The following is a 16,380-nucleotide window of genomic DNA, read 5'->3' on the forward strand; positions in this document are numbered from 1 at the left end:
GGAAGGGAGTCCAAGGCTCCAGGTTACCCAGTCTCTCAAATTCCTGCTCTGGACCTCAGTTTCCTCATCTGTTACAGAGGGCACTATGACAATCCCCTAGCCCTTGGGGTGAAATCAAGTCGTAAGACAGATCTGGAAGAGATCTTGGAGGAGGACAGCACTCAGAGACCTCTAGAGTCCTCGAAGCAGAACATGGCACGGACATTGGCATGCCACGGGGAAAATGAGGCAGGTATGGCCAGATTCCCAGTCACTCAGTCATTCATCCAATAAAACATTAAGATTTGTTGCTGGCGGGACTGTAGATAGGAGCACTCTCTTTGAAAAAAGTGAGATGGTATCCAGCCGAACTGAAAACATGTGACCCAGCAGTTACAGTCCCAGGAACATGCATGTAAACATTCACAGCAGCATTGTTGATAACATTAAACTTGGAGAACACAGCTCTGCCTCAGCAGAGGAATGCATAAATAAGTGGCGTATATGTGCACCTATAAACCAAAAATGAAATAAAATGAGCAAACTTCAGCTACACGGTTGATCAAACAGACATAACAGGGAGCGAAAGAAGCTGGGCACAGAGAGTGATGCGACCCCATTCATACTCAATTCAAACTCGGGCAGCACCAGCTCTCTTCTTCAAGGGGCATCTTTAGGTGATAAGACCACAAAAGAAGGCAAAGAAGATTAGGATAATGCTTGCCTCTGGGTGGAGGGACAGAGATATGGAGTTTCAGAGGCATGAATGAGGTCTTGTTTCCTGTCCTGGGTAGTAGTTTTACAGGCTTTCACTATATAGTAATTCTTTAAATTTAAAAAAAAATACATTTTGTGTGCTCTTCAGCATGTATGATATATGCTACCATTTTAAAATCAATGCCCGTGTAATTTATTTCAAGCCATCAGTCGCGTTCACACTCTGCCCCTTCCCCAGGGCTGAGGAGTGTGGCCACGTCCCACAGTGGCTGTCCTTGTTGGGAAGGGCAGTGGAGGGCCTCAGGAGCCTCTCGATCCTGCCCTGCTTGTGTGCCCGGGCCCTCTGCTGGGTGAGTCAGAGTCCTGCTGGGCGGGATTCAGGTGCTCGAGACCCAATCCCCATCCCTGGCCTCTGACTCTGCAGCTATAAGTGAATGTGACTAACTCTGCGGGACCCTGAGTCAGCCCTGCAGAGCCTGTCCCAGGATGGGGGAAGGGTGGCCGGGGGAGGTGGGGAGGGGGTTAGCTGCACTGGAGGACTCACAGCTCCTGGGATTTCAAAGACCCCCATGTGGTGGGAGGGCCGCAGGCACAGATTTGGAATGCTGGGCCCACTGGCCAGCAGTGAAATGCCAGGCAACCTTGAAGCTCTGGCCAAGTTCTCACTCTCTTTGCCTTTAGCTTGGCAGTGACCTTGGGATTAGTTGCTTCTGTCCTGCTCCAGCTAGTTCAGGTTTCAGGGAGGCCGATAGGTATTTCCTTTCCCCACACCTCAAACTAGTGCCACAAGCCACTGGGCCAAGTCACAGATAATTCAAACATCCAGGAATCCACAAATAAATTCTCTTTGATTTGGGACCATGCAGATGAACCCTCTTTGGATACAAGGCTCTTGGAGTGTGCAGGAACTGTTAAGAACATTTCTACTTCATGAAGGCTAGAACCCTGGCTGATCTTCTGAGCTCATCCTGTCTGACCCACACTGTCTTATCTGGCCCCCACTTCATGTCCCAGGCTGGGCCAAGGAGCCTTGATTTCTGCATGGGCTGAGGGCTGAGTGTGTCCTGAGAGGAGAGAGACAGAGGGCTAGGCTACAGCCCTATGACATCTGACCAATTTCAGTCCAGCAATGAAAAGGGCTCTTCTAAGGTGATGAGCAACTGGTCACTGAGAGTGGGGAGCTTGGAAGGCCAGCTCTCAAGATCTGCAGAGACTCTAGACCTGGGATTGTGGGACAATGTGTGAGGTAACGTTGGTGTCTCCTTCTAACCCTGAGTCCAGGGTCACGGCTCTCTCTAACCTGGCCCTATATTGGCTCCTTCCCCTCCCCAGGGTGAGAAGAGATGAAGGGCTGGGATTAAAGGGTTTCCTTCCTAGTGTCTGCTAGCCCCTGGAAAAGGCTTCTTTCAACAAAGAATCGTATAGAGAAGTCTGGATGACAATGACTTTAAGATCTAGAAGGCCTCCAGCACTCTCGGGTTAAGTCCACAACTGATGAATCTGGTGATGCTTGCCGCTTTGGGGGATGCCCTGGAGGCAGCAGAGGACAGGGTGGTCTCACTCTCTGCACCTAGGGGCTCCCAAGTCTGAGAGAAAGGAATCCAGAAGAGAGATGGGAGGTGAGCCCAGTGGGGCCACAGATACTGAAGCAAGCGCCAACAACAGGTGAGCCTTGGTGCTTTATTGAGCAGGTGCAGAACCAGCAAGGGGAAGTGGGATGGAGACACAGTTATGTTCCCGGGAAAAGGTTTCAAGCTAGGCTTTGCAGACGGTGTAATTAGTGTGGTTGCTGCTTCTTGTAAGGCTGCGTGGCCGCAGAGCTTGCCAAAATGGCGTCCTTGGGCATCAGGCCCCAGGAGTAAGCAAGGGGAAGAAATCTCCTGGTGTCGGGCTTGGCGCTGCTGAGCATTCTCGTTCGTCAGCAGGTACGCGCTGACCCTGCACCGTGCGCTGTGCTGGCCCCGCAGCCCCACCCTGGCCTGCCCCTGAACCAGAGCTGAGCTCAGACTGCGGAGCCGTGGCCCTCACATGGGCCCAAAGAAGGGAGGCTGAGGCTCAGCGGGGCCCCGGCAGGGCAGGAGATCAGGCTTCTGGTCAGTCAGAGCCAAGTGTGAGCGGCATCTCTGCCCCACTGTGAGCCCAAGGGCAGAAGGCTACCCCTCAGCAAGCACATCCTTGACGGCACTCGTGAGAGGAAAGGTCAGGTTCTGCCCACAGAAGGTGCCCCGGAAGTCATCCAAGTCCAGGGCCCACACCATGGCGCCAGCCAGCTGCCTGTTCTTCAGGTACCGCGCCTGGTGGGGAGACCCAAGGCGGGCGTGGCTGGGTTCCCTGTGCCAGGGTGCACACGGGGGCATGCTATCTAGACTCCTCCGCAGAGGAGAGAAAAGCAGACGCTGGGACCCGAAACACCCCTGTAGCCAAGCCCCACCCTCAGTGCAGGGGGCGTCCCTCTGGCTTTTTATCTGGTGGGTGTGGCCTTGTGAACATACCTTGTTTTTGACGCTCTCCTGATCGTCATATGCCACCCACTGGTTGCCCTTGGTGGCATAGGGGACCTGCTGGTCACGGAATCTGTGGGTGGTGGCTCCGTGGAGGAAATCACAGATCTGAGCAGAGAGAGAACAGGGCAGTGGTGGCTGGAGAGCTGTGCTGAGACGTTGCCGGTCTCTGTGGGGATGTTACCCCACCCCCCAAATCTATTGCAGCCCCTTGCTTCATCCTGCAGCTTGCACCTGCCCCTAGAACCTGCAGATTTCAGGCAACTTTATTTAAAATAGATGCAAATATCCCGGGGTTCTGTGGCTGTTCTGCACTGACACTGAGGATTGGCCAAGGCAACTCAGAGCAGCAGAGGTTGGGTCAAAACAAAAGAACTTACCTCTTGGCCGTTGCTTTATCCTGGGCTAAAAGGAAAGCCTCAATTTGGTGGCCAGAGGGGATGAAGATGTGATGTGCCTGCCCTCCTCCTCCCTCCTCTCTACAGTGCTAGGTCTGCTGGAATTTATTTATTTATTTATTTTAATTTTCAAAGGAGTAAAGTGGGGGTGATTTGGAGGGTCACCTTCCCCAGGGCTGCTGATGCTGTGGGAAATCTTACCTTCTCCCTAGCTCATACCTCATAATAGGCAAGAATCCCTTTCTCCTTGGTGAACCGGCCTGGTATTCCTGGCCCTGAGATGGGGGCTCCCACATCTGTCTTGGAAGAGGCCAGAGTGAAGCTCCTCCCGAAAGTGGGGATGCCCATCACCAGCTTGTTGGCTGGAGCCCCCAGCCTCAGCATGTAGCTCACCGCGTAGTCCTGGGTGTGGGCAGGGCAGGACAGTTTGAGCAGTTAGTCTCGGAGGGAGAAGGTTGTGCAGTTCCCACTGCTGCCTTGAAAGGAGTTCCAGGTCTAGATGCATCTGGAATTCCCTTCCTTCTGGGAACTTATAATGTCAGTCTAAAAAGCACTGTACAGTTTCCATCCCAAAGGAATCCTCTTAGGTGTAGGAAGAGATGCTGTTTCGTAGTTGCAGAAACCAGGTGACCGGCTCACATTTCACAGCAAGCAAGTGGCAGGGCTAGACTAGACGCGTGGCTTCTCGGCCCCCAGCCCTCGTTTGCTCTCTCCCATCTGCCCTGTGCCTCCACCCTATAGGCCTGTCAGGAGATATCCTGATTCTTTATTTAAGTATCACCTCCTCAGTTCCCAGAGCTATGGAGAATGAATGAACTTCGTGCCTCAGATTCCTCATCTGTGAAATGGGCCCCTAACCCCTCCCTTACAGGATTACCAAGGAATGGAGAGGTTGGTGTGTGAGCTCCAGCAGGTGGCAGGTCTTTGTGGCCCCCTCTCAGCCTTCCCTCCTTCGGGACACTCACAGCATTACTGAATCTGTCAGAACTTGCATCTTCCTGGCCTCGAAACAGGGGGCTATGATGTCCTACTGTCTGGCGCCAGGCTCCATGAAAGTCATAGGTCAAAAGGCTGATGAAGTCCAAGTGTCTATAGAAGAGCGGATGTAGGGCAAGGAGAAAAGTTTAAAAGCACACCACCCCAACAGAATGTGAGCAAGAAAAACAGGCAGTCATTAATCTAAAATCTGGTAGAACCCAGTGACCAGAAATAGGCTGCTGGATACAGGCTCTCACTCAGGGCCCCACAGGAGCATTCAAAGCAAGAACAGGGCTCTTCCTATCTGCTCGCAGGACACAACCAGGAGCTGCCCTCCAGCACATCTCAATCCCTACTCTCCAACCACATTCATCTTTGAGAAAGCAGATTAATATCATCAGTAACTAGCCTTGTGGGGAAAGAGCAGGACCAAAGGATGGCCTGAAACTATGATTCCTTGTAATAGGGAGTAAGCTTTCTATACACACAGATTAGGGGTCTCCAGATGGATTGCATGAATATGAGCTTTAGGTGTTTGGGGCAAATGATTGAGAGCCACCTCATTCCCACCCTCTAAGTGATCAATGATCACTTGACCACTGTCAATGATCAAGGCAAAGAAATAGAGGAAAACAATAGAATGAGAAGGACTAAATATCTCTTCAAGAAAATTAGAGATACCAGGGGAATATTTCATGCAAAGATGGGCACAATAAAGGGCAGAAATGGTATGGACCTAATAGAAGCTGAAGATATTAAGAAGAGGTGGCAAGAATACACAGAATAACTATACAAAAGAGATCTTCATGACTCAGATAATCACAATGGTGTGATCAATCACCTAGAGCCAGACATCCTGGAGTGCAAAGTCAAGTGAGCCTTAGGAAGCATCACTATGAACAAAGTGATGGAATTCCAATTGAGCTATTTCAAATCCTAAAAGATGATGCTGTGAAATTGCTGCATTCATTATGCCAGCAAATTTGGAAAACTCAGCAGTGGCCACAGGCCTGGAAAAGGTCAGTTTTCATTCCAATCCCAAAGAAAGGCAATGCCAAAGAATATTCAAACTACAGCACAGTTGCACTCATTCCACATGCTAGTAAAGTAATGCTCAAAATTCTCCAAGCCAGGGTTCAACATTATATGAACTGTGAGCTTCCAGATGTTCAAGCTGGATTTAGACAAGGCAGAGGAACCAGAGATCAAATTGCCAACATCTGTTGGATCATCGAAAAAGCAAGAGAGTTCCAGAAACACATCTACTTCTGCTTTACTGACTATGCCAAAACCTTTGGCTGTGTGGATCACAGCAAACTGTGGGAAATTCTTAAAGAGGTGGGAATACCAGCCCACCTTACCTGATTCCTGAGAAATCTATATGCAGCTCAAGAAGCAATAGAACCAGACATGAAATACCAGACTGGTTCCAAATAGGGAAAGGAGTATGTCAGGTTCTATATTGTCACCCTGCTTATTTAACTTATATGCAGAGTACATCATGTGAAATGTGGGGTTGGATGAAGCACAAGCTGGAATCAAGATTGCTGGAAGAAATATCAACAACCTCAGATATGCAGATGACACCACCCCAGAAGAAGAAAATAAAGAGCTTCTTGATGAAAGTGAAAGAGGAGAGTGAAAAAGCTGGCTTAAAACTCAAAATTCAAAAAACTAAGATCGTGGCATCCAGTCTCATCACTTCATGGCAAATAAATGGGGAAACAATGGAAACAGTGAGAGACTTTATATTTTGGGCTACAAAATCACTGCAGATGGTGACTGCAGTCATGAAATTAAAAGATGCTTGCTCCTTGGGAGAAAAGCTATCATCAATCCTAGATTGATTAAATTAAAAAGCAGAGACATTACTTTGCCAACAAAGGTCCATCTAGTCAAAGCTATATTTTTTTTCCAGTAGTCATGTATGGATGTGAGAGTTGGACTGTGAAGAAAACTGAACACCGAAGAATTGATGCTTTTGAACTGTGGTGTTGGAGAAGACTCTTGAGAGTTCCTTGGACTGCAAGGATTTCCAATCAGTCCACCCTAAAGGAAATCAGTCCTGAATATTCACTGAAGTACTGATGCTGACGCTGAAGCTGAAGCTCCAATACTTGGGCCACCTGATAGGAAGAACTGACTCAATTGAAAAGACCCTGATACTGGAAATAATTGAAGGCAGGAGGAGAAGGGGATGACAGAAGATAAGATGGTTGTATGGCATTACCGACTTGATGGACCTGAGTTTGGTAATGGACAGGGAAGCCTGGCATGCTGTGGTCAATGGGGTTGCAAAAAGTCAGACACGACTGAGTGACTGAACTGAAGTGATCAATTAAAGCAATTATAGCAATTAAAGCAATGAATCTACATGTGCCTGAGACCCTAAAGAAGATTCTAGTCAGAGTGAAGAGTCTTTGTTTCTTACTCTTCGGTTTCCTAAGATCCATGTCTTGTTCCACCAAGAAGCCAAGCTGCTTGGCTGGAGACTGCTCATCGCCACATGCATAGGAGGCAAGGCGAGGAGAAGGGACGGATGGATAAGAAAGGGGAGTCTCTGCAAGACAGAGTCCCTTGAGGACTCTCCAGGGCCTAGAAATGAAAGGTATTATTAACTGCTGCTTTGCCCTTCTAGAGACTAGTGACTGGCTCATTTGTATAACTTTCTCTACTTCTTTTCCCGCCAGCATACATTCATAACAATTTTCTCAACTGATCAGCACAATCTCCCAAGTGAAAAGAAAAGATAGGGATTATTATACCCCTTTTGACAGATAGGAAGGCTAAGGCACAGAGAAGTGATGTGACTTGCTCAAAGTCACGCATCTCTGGAGAAATTGGGACCAAAAGCCCAGTCTTCTGATTGTACATAGACTGCAAAGGCAGAGTAGGTCAGGAGACTTACCGGGATATCTGGGCAATGTCATAGCCTCTGTCAATAGCAATCTTCCCTGCGGACACTGCTGCGCTGAGCAGGAGCTGCTCTGTGCCTGCTTGGGCTTCCCTTATAAACTCAGCCTTCATTTCCTGGTGGGGAGAGAGGCAGGTGAGTGACAGCAAGCCTTGTGGAGAAAGATCTTTGAGCATGTCATTGGCCTTCCCTGTCTGCTGTAATCTCCAACCAGACTGGAGCTTAGTGGGAATGATAAACTGGTCCCATCTGCAGGCTCACCCATCCTTTTCCTAAAAACAGTTTGGGCTGATCTCATCCCTACACCCCATGTATACTCATCAATATTCAATTTTTCTTTATCCTGCAGGGACCATGAGAATAAAGAGTGATCCCACTTAGCCCACAGATAGAGCTGGAAGACATTTGCCTGTTGGTCTGTGCTTTGTTCAAGGTAGTAAATGAGAAGACAAAGTTACAGTGATTCACGTTGATTGTTGTTCAATCTGTTCTACTCTGTTCAGTCACCAGGTTGTGTCTGATTGTTTGCGACCCCATGGACTGCCGCACGCCAGGCTTCTCCATCTCTCACCATCTCTTGGAGTTTGCACACGTCCATGTCCATTGAGTCAGTGATGCCATCCATCCATCTCATCCTCTGTCACCCGCTTCTCCTTCTGTCTTCAATCTCTCCCAGCATAGGGTCTTTTCCAATGAGTCGGCTCTTCACATCAGGTGGCCAAAGTATTGGAGCTTCAGCTTCAGTGTCGGTACTTCTAATGAATGTTTAGGATCAATTTCCTTTAGGATTGGCTGGTTGGATCTCCTTGCAGTCCAAGGGACTCTCAAGAGTCTTCTCCAGCACCACAGTTTAAAGCATCAATTCTTCAGTGCTCTGCCCTCTTTCTGGTCCAACTCTCACATTTGTACATGACTACTGGAAAGACCATAGGTTTAATTATATGGACCTTTTTCGGCAAAGTGATGTCTTTGCTTTTTAATACACTGTCTAGGTTTGTCATAGCTTTCCATCCAAGAAGCAACCACCTTCTAATTTCAAGGCTGCAGTCACCATCCACGGTGCTTTTAGAGCTCAGGAAGAGGAAATCTGTCACTGCTTCCACCTTTTCACTTTTTGTTTGCCATGAAGTGGTGGGACTGGATGCCATGATCTTGGGTTTTTGAATATTGAGTTTTAAGCCAGCTTTCTCACTCTCTTCTTTCACCCTCATCGAGAGGCTCTTTGGTTCCTCTTTGCTTACTGCCATTAGAGAGGTATCATCTGCACATCTGAGGTTGTTGATATTTCTCCCGGCAATCTTGATTCCAGTTTTTAATTCACCCAGCCCAGCATTTTGGATGATGTGCTCTGCATATAAGTGAAATAAACAGGGTGACAATATACAGCCTTGTCATAGTCCATTCTCAATTTTGTACCAGTCAGTTGTTCAGATGCTAACTGTTGCTTATTCACCCACATAGTTTCTCAAGAGACAGGTAAGATGGTCTGGTATTCCCATCACTTTAAGAATTTTCTGCAGTTTGTTATGATTCACACAGTGAAAGGCTTTATTGTAGTCAATGAAAAAGAAGTAGATGTTTTTCTGGAATTCCCTTGCTTTCCCTATGATCCAGCGAACGTTGCTGATACTGTGAACAATTTGTTTGATTGCTCTGCCCCTAGGGTAACTAAAGATGCTTGCGCTGCCCCCAGATGGAGTTGAGTATCCTGATTTAGTGCATGCTTGGGAGTGTGCGGTGTCAGTTTGAGAATGAATAGAGGACAATGATGCTCGACTAAGTGGCAGTGAGGAGTAGGTGCTCTGGTTAGCGAGCGCTGCCTCTTAGAACCCCAGCCCACCTCCCACTGTTCAGAGGATGTCTTCCCTGCTGTGTCAGACCTCAGGACACAGACCTGTATGTCTCACCTTTGGCCCAGATCTCAGGACTCTGCAGCAAGGAGGCTTCAGTCTCCCCTTTCCTGCCTCAGGAGAACGTGCCCAAAGATAGCTTCCGCCCTCCCCACTCCTTGGTGCTCCCCACCTCCATGCCCCTTTCCCCGGCCCGACCAGCACCTTGACCAGAGCGGTGAGATGCCGCTTGTCTCTCCGCCCGGGGTACAGCCATGCTAGGTCCAGTCCATCAAAGCCATGGGTCCGCAGAAATGGTGGCACTGACTTGATGAAAGTCCTGCGACTCTGGGTCTTGGAAGCTATTTTGGAAAATCTAGAACCAAAATCACCACAGTAGAGTACTCAGCACCAAAATGCTGGGTGCCTTGGCCCTTTGGAGTGGTCTCTGGGGCATGTGCAGCTGGGAGCCTGAACTCACACAGCTATAGGAGAGCATGGGTGGGACAGGACCCACTTCTAATCATCTTATTAATAGAAAGAACATATGCATTATAATCAGATATCGCTGGCTCTGTCACCTAGTAGCCAAGCCATTTTGAGCAGATTATAACCTAAGCCTCAGTTTCCTCATCTGTAAAACAGGTATAAATATAATATGTCACAGTACTATTATGAGGATTACATGTGATAATGGTTGGACAGGATGCCTGACACATAGTAACCACTCAATAAATGAGAGCTGTTCTAGCCATTACTTTAACTCTTTTTAAAGCTGCTCCAATTCTACCCACTCCAGGAAGTCCTCCCAGGGTCTCCACTCCCAAATTCCCATTCATTTCATCTCACTCCTTCCAACCCTTAGGACAGTATCCCCTCAAATTTCTTTGTGTTCATGTCTGAGAAGTAGTAAAAAAGAGCATTGGCAAGAAATCAGAACATTGGCTGCCGTCTTGCTGTGTGTCTCTTGGGAAGCTCCTTCCCCTTTCTGGGCTCTGATTTCATGATTGCACATGGTGCAAACTCCTGACAACCATTCACATCCCTGTGCCTGGCCATTCTGGGGTCCCTGTGACCTTCATCCCATGGGTGTAGAGAAACCTATACTTCCTCTTATCCCATCGTCCTCTGGGGGATGCATCCTACCTTTCAGGACCGAAGTTCCATCCTCCAACAGATAGGAGGGTCTTCAGCTTGGGGTTCCTGTGGGGCACAGAGAGGCAGGAAGGCTGGTGTTGAGTGAAGTTGCTGTGACACGGGGTGGCCCCATGTTTAGGAAGCTGTAGTAGGCTTCTAGCTTCGGGTAGAGGCTGAATCAGGCCTCCAAGGCCCTTCCAACATTGAAATTCCCTACTCTAAGGTTTTCTAGGTGTCTGTGGCACTTATTCTGAGACGTGTTGCCCATTTTTGTTCCCTCCAGTGGGAAGCCACGATATGGCAAAATAGAACCATGAACATTTTCTCTGTGGAGAGGTACCTTCAGGGGACAGAGAGAGTTTCTTCTCCCAGGGGAGTCCAGCTATGCCTTTTTCTGCAGGCTTCTTCTATATCCTGACCTCTGCCCTCATCACTTCCTCCCATTTGAGCCAAGGCCCTCCAATTCTCCACCCAGAAGTGAGTCCCGGGGACCTTGCCCATCCCCTTGCTCAGGGTACTCTACCCTGAAACCAGCCCTCCGCACCCTCCATCTTTCTCCTGCCCTAGCTAGCCAGTGGCCCAACCTGTTCTTGAGTGTGTTCAGTGTGTCATAGAGCGTCACGTCATTCCACTCCCAGGTGTCGATCTCATTGTTGCTTATGTTGGCAAAGCTGTAGATGACGTGGGTGCACAGGAAGGGGTCGATGGCATCTGGGAAGCAGCTCCCATCACCCTCCCGGTACTGGGACCAGCTGGTGTAGTAGCAGATTAGCTTGTATGCAGCACCTGAGGAGAAGGCTAGGGTGAGCCCCGGGCCACGGCTGAGCCAGGGACCCTCTGGCTGAACCCTGAGCTGAGCACCAGTGGGGTTTGGGGGCAGGGGTGGGATGGACAGGTAGAATTGTAAGCATAGTTAAAATTCTCAGTGAAAGGAACTGGCTCAAGGGAGTTCTCTGTCTGGTGAAAATAAAACCTATTTTGAAAATGCTTAGGAAAGATCAAACATGGTATATAAATATACTGCAGACTAAGAGCAGAACACTATATGGAGTGAGAGGGCCCTGATGGATAAAGATAAGATGGGACTTGGTGCAAGTGAGGAAGGTTTCCTGGAGGCTTTGAAGGAGAGGAATGGCCTAGCCCCAAAGAGCCAGTGTTAGAAGACCTTTGCCTTTCAGGAGTCCTTGATCTGAGAGGCTCTGGCCTGTCTCTTCTCTGCCTTCATGGGGGAGGTACCCCTGACTTGTATCCCACCCAGAATGGCAGTCTCCGGGCCCCTCAGTGCATCCTCCTAGCTGGGACACAATAACCCAGTGGACCGGAAAGTCCCCGCTCTCTTCTTTTTCTAATTTCTGCTGCCGCGGAGCAGGCCTCTTCTGCCCTCTTGATTGGAGTGGGCATCACTCATGCACACTGTTCCTGGGCTCCTGCTAGTGGTTCCCACTAGGCTATTGGTTGAAGGCTTCACTGAACCTGAGCCTTTGAAAGTTTTTAATTTTGAAAAATTTTAAATATACAGAAAAGTAGAGCATAGTATAATAAACATCTATATACTCATCACCTTGGTTTAACAAATGCTAATGTTTCTGAGCCATTTGACTCACAGAAGAAACTGGGAAAAAGTGCCAAGTTCTCTTCCATATAACCCTCACCACACCCCCACCTTCCATGACTTAAAAGAAGGTTACTTACAGCTCTGGAGCAGCACCAGGACCACAAAACCTGAAGGGAAATCCAGGATGAGACCCTCTGCAAGCACCTCTGGCCCTCCCTCCTGCTCCCTGCACCCGCCCCACCTCCAGGGAATCCAGGGCCTCCTCACATCAGGCACCTCCTCTCTCTCCCCTGGCTCTGCACTGCCCCTTCTCCCGCCCACTGCCTCTCCCCATAGCAGGTAGGAGGCCAGCCTCTGCAAGCAGCAGCTCTGCGGCCAACCCAGAGACCTGTCCGAGCCGCCCTCAACCCCATCCTGGCTGCGGCAGAGGAGGGCATGCGCGGCCTCTTCCTCCGGTTCAGGTTCCTGCTCCCCAGCTGCCTTAGCAGGCCGCTTCCTGGGCCTCCAGCTTCCTCTTATATGTACCCTTCTCCACTCCCCTGCACTGCAATCCTCCCTTTACAGGAAACCGAGCTGTGTGTCAGTGAAGGAACTGGCAGACCGAAGTGGCGGGGGAGGAGCACTGTGGGCCACCAGAGGTGGATTGGGAAACCCTGGAAAGTCTTGAAAACTTGGGCCAGGTCTCCCTGAGGCATCTGCCGGTAGAACAGCCATTAGAGGGATGATCTGGGGGCTCCTGGGGCCAGTGACTCAGCCTCCCGCTCACTTTTCTCCAAAAGCCGGCAGTTCCCCTGCTTTTCTGGCAAGCCCTACCTTTGCCTCTCCAGCCCTCTGTCCAGGCCCTCGGCCAGGCTGAAACTGGGCACAATTGAATTCTGCAACGCGCAGCACCTCCAAACAAGGCTGTTATTTCTTCTCTCCCTGACCCCGGCATCACCCTGCCTGACCCTCTCTCCTCCTCTCTAAGCCTGTTTCCCATAGCAGCCTGAAGGTCAAGGTGAGGGCCACAGAGCCTCTCAGCGACTGACATGCTGATTGTTTAACAAGGAAAGCTAGAGAGGAGTGAGAAGTTGCTGGGTGGCACTCTGAGACCTGCTGCTGCTTTCCCTCCTTTTGGAATGCCAGTTACAATGAATGAGAAAGAATTTGGCAAGTCTGAGGCTTTGGTGAAGTACCAAGAGGTAAAAATGCAGACAACTCAGTTTCCCCCAGGAGCAGATCATCTCAGAAGATCAATAACCTCCATTCCCTCAGCTCCTCTCTTTTGAAGCCCAATGATACCACCCCTTTCTAGATCCTTCGGTGATAAATTTTTTTTTTTTTTTTTGTCACTCTTCAGATAAGAACAAAACTTAACAAGGCTCTGCATGATTTGTCCTATTTGTGGATACATTTTGAGCCAAAGATCCTGGACAACTCCATTCTTCGTAGGCTGTAAACGAACTAATAGGCAGGGAGTGAAAAATTCAGAACTCCAGTTGCTGGAATAGGTCAGAGGGCTTCTCAATAGATACCTTTACTTTTACACTAACATTAGGTGCTAATCCGATGTCAGCCACACTGCTTCCACAGCCCTCTCTTGGTGAGGTCTGTCCCTCTGTGCACATCTCTTCCTTCCTCTCCCTGTAAAACTGACACAACTCTTCACTGAAAGGAACAGTCAGAGAGCAGTTTGTCCAGAGTCATACTCATGAAAACTAAAGGGTCATTGCTTCACCCTTTTTAGGCAAATAGCCTTCTTTTGTACCCTAGATAATTGACAGAAATGATAGTTCATAATAACCTTTCTTGGTTTGGGGCACTGGGAAATAGACTTCTTCTAATGTCTAATGGAAATATTACAGTGGTAGGTATGTGAAAATTTTCATAACAGGGTGCAGGATGTTAAGAAAACATCTACTTTCACTCTCCTCCTTTGTTAAAAATTATATCATAGGCTTAGATTGGCCCATGCGCTCCCCTAAACCCAGTTCATTAGTTCCACACTGTCGTGCATGAAAGTGGCCGGAAGTGGCCAAGACATTCCCTGGGGCTGCCCCAGCAGGACTGGCCGAGGGTCGCCGGGCACCTCCCAACCTCATCTCATGCCCTGCCCCCTCCACCCCCTGTAACCCAGCCATTCATTCCATCTTTCTTTTTTTACTTTTTGTCTACGCCACGTGGCATGTAGGCTCTTAGTTCCCCCACCAGGGTTCGAAACCAGTGGAAGCACAGAGCTTTCACTGCTGGACCTCCAGGGAAGTCCCAATGCCTTCTTTCTTGAACTTTCTTATATTTGCTCTGCTCTCTTCCACCACACGGCTTTCGTATATGCCATCTACTTGCATGTCAATAACTATGAAGGGCCTGAGATTTTATACTACTTGCAAGCTAACGAGATACACAGCCACAGTCTCATGGATTCCGACAGAAGACACAGAACCTTAGGGCAGAGACAAAGGCCTTTTCATGTCACAACAAGCAGCATGAACTTCATGTCTGCATCATTTCTTGTGATGAGGCAGCTATTTTGAGTTAAGCATTTTACAGTATGACAACTCTACTTACACCCAGAATCTGGCAATTTAGATAAGAACCTGAGTTTAGGATTCCAGCCACAAGGTCCAGCTTTGCATTTCCCCGGGCACCTTTTATAATAAAATTTTAAAGTTGATCCCTCGAAAAGTAAAGGATGAATAAGTGTGTTAAGTTGAGAATATGCAGATTATGACCTGCGGCCCGAGGAGGCAGGAGCCGTGCACCCAGGGTGGGCAGGAGGCTCCTTCACTATCAGCTTTGACTTTGGGGAAATGAAAACCCTGGGGCTGTTTTGATTGAAGGCACAGTTTCAATACACAAAGGAAGTGAAGTGGCAGGATTACTTACAGACTCCAGAAACAGAGGAGGGAGGTGGTGCTCCTCAACCACCTTGTAAGTAAAAGTCCTTGCTCTCTGTCTCCTGCAGGCTTGTGAGCTAGGACAGAGCACTGCTCCCACCCCCAGCTCATTGCACGCCTCCCTGTTTCTGGAGTCTAAGTAATCCTGCCACTTCACTTCCTTTGTGTATTGAAACTGTGCCTTCAATCAAAACAGCCCCAGGGTTTTCATTTCCCCAAAGCCGAAGCTGATAGTGAAGGAGCCTCCTGCCCATCCTGGGTGCACGGCTCCTGCCTCCTCGAGCCGCAGGTCATAATCTGCATATTCTCAACTTAACACACTTACTCATCCTTCAGACTGCAGCTCAGCAAGCACCTTCAGAAAAGGCAGACTCCCCTGTGAGGGAAGATCCCTATTGGGGCTGTCAGAGTACTTTGTACCTCTCTTCCTAGCACATGACTCTGTTATAATTTTACATCTTGTGTCTGAGTGAGGATGTCATTAATGTCTGCCTCCCTCAGTAAAGGCAAAGACAGGGTCCTGTTCTACTCACATTTGTGTTCATCCCTAGTGCCTGACACATGCTTAGTAAAGTATTTATTAAGTATTTATTAAGTGACTGAATAAATGAAAAAATGATCTCAGGATGGTACACAACTCCAAAGTCTTCTGCTTTGAATTTGGAACCTGAGGTGCTAGACATGTCATCTTTTTCAATAGTTATGTCACCTTGTGAATAACCAACTCTGGAGGCACAATGAAAACCCAAAGAAAGCACCCTGACCATTTTTCCCTGATCCAATCCTTCTAATCATCTGCTCTTTTCATTCATTTACTCATGCAACCAATGCTAATTGAGCGCTTACAGTTGCCCTGCACTGCGGGAGGCGGGGGAGGCAGAAAACCGAGTGAAATCAGAGAGTCAGCGCCTGTCCTCATGAAGCACTTGGTCTGCAAAGAATATGGACATTAAACAGCGGCTCATATAAAGCAGTAATTTATTACAACTGTGAAAAGCTCAACAACATACTTCTGAGGGTTAGGAGAGTTTATAAATGCTGTGGGTGGTCAGGGAAGTGTTCCTTGGGAAATGTTGTTTCAGTTGAAAGGGGAAGAACAGGTGCTAACCTGGCAAAAACATATGAGGCAGGAGAAACAGAAAAAGCCCATGATGGGAAGAGGCTGCCATGTTCCAGGACATGGATGGATTTAAGAGGTTGAAGCACGAAGTAGGGTAAGAGAGGCACCATGGTGGCCCGGACAGTAAAAAATCTGCCTGCAATGGATGAGAACTGGGTTTGATCCCTGGGACAGAAAGATCCCACGGAGAAGGGAGTGGCTAACACAGCAATTCCAGCATTCTTGCCCAGAGAATTCCAGGGACAGAGGAGACTGGCAGGCTGCAGTCCATTGGGTCACAAAGGGTAGGATGCTACTGAACGACTTTCACTTTCTTTCTTTCACTTTGAAGAATGAAGTAGGGCAATGAAGGCACAGATAAGGCTGGATCAGGAGG

At 48.6% G+C, this 16,380-nt stretch overlaps 1 protein-coding gene across 4 annotated transcripts; it reads right to left on the bottom strand.

The window, feature by feature from the left end:
• Positions 1-174: 174 nt before the first annotated feature.
• CHI3L1 (chitinase 3 like 1) lies at positions 175-12,507 on the bottom strand. Of its 4 annotated transcripts, none has more exons than XM_012186898.5 (10): positions 12,397-12,507; positions 12,146-12,175; positions 11,038-11,239; positions 10,463-10,519; positions 9,542-9,692; positions 7,482-7,603; positions 4,561-4,684; positions 3,815-3,997; positions 3,189-3,305; positions 175-491 (listed from the first exon to the last, which is right to left on the bottom strand). In XM_012186898.5, the coding sequence occupies exons 1-10, from the start codon at positions 12,443-12,445 to the stop codon at positions 426-428; spliced, it is 1,101 nt and encodes a 366-aa protein (XP_012042288.1). In that variant the 5' UTR covers positions 12,446-12,507; the 3' UTR covers positions 175-425. The 4 variants fall into 4 exon arrangements, with proteins under 4 accessions (XP_012042288.1, XP_004013590.1, XP_060251969.1 ...); XM_004013541.5 differs by lacking the exon at positions 175-491 and adding an exon at positions 2,363-2,990; XM_060395986.1 differs by lacking the exon at positions 175-491 and having other exon boundaries at positions 2,363-3,305.
• Between the last annotated feature and the right edge of the window lie 3,873 nt (positions 12,508-16,380).

Source organism: Ovis aries, chromosome 12 (assembly GCF_016772045.2).
Source record: "Ovis aries strain OAR_USU_Benz2616 breed Rambouillet chromosome 12, ARS-UI_Ramb_v3.0, whole genome shotgun sequence".
NCBI classification, from domain to species: domain Eukaryota; kingdom Metazoa; phylum Chordata; class Mammalia; order Artiodactyla; family Bovidae; genus Ovis; species Ovis aries.

Bases quoted from the DNA above. Each gene is read 5' to 3' on its own strand.
- CHI3L1 (XM_060395986.1), bottom strand. From the start codon at position 12,445: ATGCCCTCCTCTGCCGCAGCCAGGATGGGGTTGAGGGCGGCTCGGACA. The intron at 9,693-10,462 runs GTAGGATGCATC...TTTTGGTTCTAG, and splicing joins TGGAACTTCGGTCCTGAAAG to ATTTTCCAAAATAGCTTCCA. The intron at 3,306-3,814 runs GTATGAGCTAGG...CTCTCTGCTCAG, and splicing joins GGATTCTTGCCTATTATGAG to ATCTGTGATTTCCTCCACGG.